The sequence below is a fragment of the Perna viridis genome, chromosome 15 (genome assembly GCF_037379345.1).
Source record: "Perna viridis isolate PV_CMFRI_1.1 ecotype Kerala chromosome 15, ASM3737934v1, whole genome shotgun sequence".
NCBI classification, from domain to species: Eukaryota; Metazoa; Mollusca; class Bivalvia; order Mytilida; family Mytilidae; genus Perna; species Perna viridis.
The window spans coordinates 20,927,539-20,932,360 of record NC_142459.1 but is presented as its reverse complement, the minus strand read 5'-3'; the positions used below and the strand labels follow the sequence as shown (position 1 = coordinate 20,932,360).

The 4,822-nt window shown below is 38.1% G+C and overlaps 1 protein-coding gene across 1 annotated transcript; it reads right to left on the bottom strand.

The window, feature by feature from the left end:
* Positions 1-582: 582 nt before the first annotated feature.
* On the bottom strand, positions 583-4,600 carry LOC148597433 (uncharacterized). Its single transcript, XM_088563033.1, has 4 exons — positions 4,124-4,600; positions 2,102-3,742; positions 1,236-1,341; positions 583-727 (listed from the first exon to the last, which is right to left on the bottom strand). Exons 1-2 carry the CDS (start codon positions 4,598-4,600, stop codon positions 2,444-2,446), a joined length of 1,776 nt encoding a protein of 591 aa, XP_088419159.1. The 3' UTR covers positions 583-727; positions 1,236-1,341; positions 2,102-2,443.
* Between the last annotated feature and the right edge of the window lie 222 nt (positions 4,601-4,822).

Sequence of the window (4,822 nt, the reverse complement as noted above, 5' to 3'; positions counted from 1 at the left end):
TGCATTTCAGGACAAGAATGTTTTACTGTATGAAATGATCCTGCTTTATACTTCTCTACTATTATGACATTTTGAGGCGGTTTCATAGTGCAACCTCACAGAATCAACAGTTGCTTAGCCAAATAGTTGTTACACAAAATTACTTGTTCGAGAAGTAGTGAAAGATTCAGCACTCACTAGTCATAAGTAGAAAACTTAAATACATGTACCATTTATGTTTGCCAATGAGATAGTCATTCAAAAAACAAAGCAAGTAACCATTAATCTTCTACAAGTGAAATCACCACATGGATATCAATAATGGGCAAACTACATTCCATTAAGCAATCTATAAAAAGGCCCAAAACAAATAAAGTAAAAATACTTAAAAAAGACCATAATCAACCCGATCTACAGAAAACAATGAAGTAATTTTTTAGCTCAGTTGAAAGAGTGACAGCTTGCAGTGCAAGGGATTCTAGGTTGTATTCCAGGATGGTACTGTCAAGGAGTATACATGGCTGTTATTGTATACATGTATGAAAGTGACATTTACTTTTGAAGCACAACACATTTAAACCTTGTACATTTGCATAACAAATATGATTTTGAAAATATTTATTTTCCAACTTCAGCTTCATATCAGCTTTCATTACAGTGCAAGCAGAGATTTGAACAGCATTGAAGATCATCTAAATTATACATGTATGAATTCTTGTCAGTCATATATATATATGCCATGGATGACCTGGAAGTATAAAAATCAGTAATAAATATACATAATACTCATATTCAAAGTTATTGTGATTCATGAATCCTGTATTGAAGTAGACCTCTATTTAAGTAAACCATACATTATATGGCTCATTGGATGTTTTTTTCTTCAAACAAAACATCCAATTATGCTAAAATATTATGTTTATGTTACAACCTTCATTTAAGTGTCATGGGAACTGTAGTGCTACATTTTAAGCGATAAACACATATGGGATCTATCTATATTACACATGTAGAAATAATACAAATACATTTCTAAAATAAATTGACTAATGAGAGTTTCTAGTGAACAATCAAAAGACTTTGAAAGTGGGGGTCCAAGCTAATAATTTCCTCATTTTTGCAAAAATTTACCACATTACTTCCAACATTTCCCAACAAAAGAGGTGGGTCCTACCTTTGGAACACCCCAAATCAATATTAATTTTTTTTTCAAAAAAAGGCATAAAAATATTGTATACTGAACCTCAAATACCTACACAATCTATTATCATACTTCATTTGAACAGAGCTTCCTGTTATGTATGACTTGTCTGGTAACTTGTATCATTGGTAGGTGAACATGATGGCTGCATCCAAAATTTTCTGGAAAATATCAAAACATATTTCCTTTAAATATGGAAAGAGATACTGAAAATCAACATGGATAGACTTTTATCATACTGTGATGACTATGGTATAATTGTACATGTTCATGACAACATACTGTGCAAAAGAATTCTGATGACTGATAAAACTAGTTCCTTATCCTTAGTTACTGATATACAATGTAAGTTAACAGCTTGTATTTATGGATCTATTCAAAAAGTAAAAAAAAAATAGCAAGACAAACTTCTTAAAAAATTGAAAATTGTGTCATATACAAGGTCATACAAATGTATATGTTAATGTTTAGATTAATTTCCAAATCATATAATTCATGTAGTTTACTTCAAGTTATGTATGAAATGTTCTCATATGACTTACATGTACAATACCATGGAACATTTAATATTGCTTTTGATTGATCTTGGTCAACTGTTCAGCAATACTTGTTTCACTGGAGTTTCCTTGACCTTGTACATGAATTTATTTTTGTTCTCAAAAATGAAATATGGGGTACTGTATACACAAATAACAGATTCTTGTTAGGTTTTGTTTGTGTTACCCTCATCATGTTCAACAAGTTTGTATCATAGACTTTTTCATTTAAATGAAAATCAAGTCATTGACTCAACGACAACTCTTCAAGTCTTTATAAAAATGTTTGTATGGACTATGGAACATGTATACAGTACACATGTAAGGCTTTGTCGAAGATAGGGGCGTGTATGCGTGTGGGGGTTCTGGAAGCATGCACAATTACCTGTAATATATATAAATGGCACACACTGGAGTTATCTGATAGGAGTTGTTGGAACACACGTCCGACCAGTTCAAGATCCCAGGAATAACTCGTTGAGCCCAGTTCAGTTGTCCCACAATTACCTACTATTTATCTTATATTCCGCCTATCCCGGAGCACTCCAACACTCCTCCCCTTCATATCCTTTAAGTCCTGTCAGCAGATGTCTGGTAATTCAAATAGATATTTACAATTAAAAGTTGAAATGCGGAACACCCAACTTTTCCTTGTCCTCTATTTACACATACATTTAAAATTAATGTGCGGATATGTACAATATATACACGATGTACACAATGGTATCTACCCTTCCCCATATATCCTCCTCGTATTGCTGCTAGTTATGGTGACCACCTCCTTGAAAGATATCTGTAGAATCCCAGCTATGGCTTGTGCCACAAGGTTGACATCGGAAGGGCTGGAATTCTTTATGAAGGGGGCGTCAGACTCCAATACCAGATTGCCCACTCCATTTTTAGCAATTATCTCCTTTACCCCCGGGTATCGATGGGAAAGGATGAATGGCGTTACTCCAAAAACAATGTTATTAAAATACTTTTTCGCAGCATCGAAGATTGCTTGATTGCCACAGAAGCAATGCCAGTGTACATGAATGTCTGGAGAACATATTCTCACCAGTGACTGGAGAACTGTCTGGTGTAAGTTGGTGTCCCCTCTACAGTGCACTACCACAGCTAGGTTGCGTTGAACAGCTAGACTAAGTTGTTTTTCGAAGTAGCGGTGTTGTCTTTCTAGCTCATGGGTGTTCGGCTTATCTGTCGTATCCATTCCACATTCCTCAACTGTGACGGTTCTTGTTGACTTGACCAAAGTTTTGAGCTTGGCAAAATAATTATCAAGCGTTGTGGAACTCCCAGCATGAACTATGCGTGGATGGATTCCATAGGAGAAGACCACTGATTTATTTTCTCTGACCATGGAGCGTTTGGCCGAAGACGGGTAACGCTCTGGAAAACAGTAATTGGCCACAGCGAGGGTTAGTTCAGTTCCATACTGTTCAGTTGATCCAGAATGACAGAGCTCATGAAGGCCAGGGAAACCGGCTCTAGCCATGAGCTTGTCATAGTGGAAGTGGGCGTCACAGATAGGGATAAGTGCTGACTCTTCGGATACAGGACACTGAACTAAGTTTCCATTGTGATCCCTTCTCTCTGTGAAATTGATAATCCTTTGTTGATTATCGTGTGGCAACTCTAATATCAATGTTAGGATCAGGTTCCAGTGTAGCGTGGACTGTAGGGCAAAAGTAGCATTAGTCGACAGCACGGAATGTCCAAAATCAGGGTGACCATGGTACACGATAAAGTCTCTAGCAAGTTCCTTCTCCTGATCACTGAAAACTTTATCACGAAAGTCACCAGGATTTGCTATGGCATTCAAACGTTCCACTAGCCCATATGGAAAATCAGTTGAGAGAAGTCTTGCGATTTCCCATAGACAACCATTCACCAATTGCACCCACTCTTCCTTCTGTGTGTTGGGATCAAATTTCTTGGAATCGTCTCCATGGTGTTTGTCCTTGATGTGCTGTTCTAGTAAATTCCTGTTTCCAAACTGTTTTTGCACTCCCAACAACTCGTCCTACAAGCCCAAAACCAAGGCAAATGTGCTGCTATCACATGTCTACCTATGTGTCGAAATTCTTGATGGCAAGCCCCACATGTACTGGTCCTTATCATTCTCCTCTTCCTTATAACAATTCTTGTATCCGATGGTTCGGACTCTTCATCGTCCTTATCTTCCCAAGTACACTTGTAGTGTTCCACATAATCCAATTCTTCTTCTAATGAGGATGGCCGCTTCGACATACTTCCTCTGGAAAGACAGATAAAATCGTGTTGTATATATTGTTTTAGACAAATATTAATAAAACATATTAATCTATTTACATTTAATTAGACGATCCTATGTATAGTCTGTTTATATCTGTTTATTTATAGATTAGATATCAGAGGAACATACATAGTCGGCCAGATGGGCAGGGGGTCTCCTGGTTCTAACCTTCCTACCATCAGAGCGAGGCACAGGTTCAAAATCATTCGCGACTGAGTAACCTATGGTAGCGTCCAAATCGTCAAAGTCTTGCAATTCTGACAAATCAGTAATGACTTTGCGCTGTCTATCTATGTCCTCTGTATCACCAAGATCCTCCTCATCTAGTTGTGGAAATGCAGCATCCACCTCAACAGAATTTGGGCCAACCTGAGTGAGATGTACCTCCTCCGGATCACTCCCATCTTCAGCAAACAAGCCTGACAAGTCCACCTCTTCTTCACAGTCAAAAGTCTCATCAGCCTCCTCACGGACTGCATTGGAAAGCTTGTGACGGACGTATTTTACCCACTGCGGCAAATTCCTGTCTTCACAAGGCTTGAGTTGGTCATGATGTATAGTAATTTCCCGCTTTCGGTTCTTGACCTTGTATAAAACACTTTGCATACTACCAGAGGTCCCTGCCAATGTGGCTTCAACTTTTTGCTGTGGCCAATCTTGGTGGCTGCATTTAGTCTGTACACCACATCCCCAATGTTGTAGGTTTTTTGAGAGAGGGTTAGGTCGTAGTCCCTCTTCTGTCTCATTTGAGCAACATTCAGGTTTTCGCGTGCAATTTGCGATCTACATTCACCATGGCTGTTCCAAGGACAAGGTCAGCTGGCTGCA

Bases quoted from the DNA above. Each gene is read 5' to 3' on its own strand.
- LOC148597433 (XM_088563033.1), bottom strand. From the start codon at position 4,600: ATGCAAAGTGTTTTATACAAGGTCAAGAACCGAAAGCGGGAAATTACT. The intron at 3,743-4,123 runs GTATGTTCCTCT...TTGGGCTTGTAG, and splicing joins CTGCCCATCTGGCCGACTAT to GACGAGTTGTTGGGAGTGCA.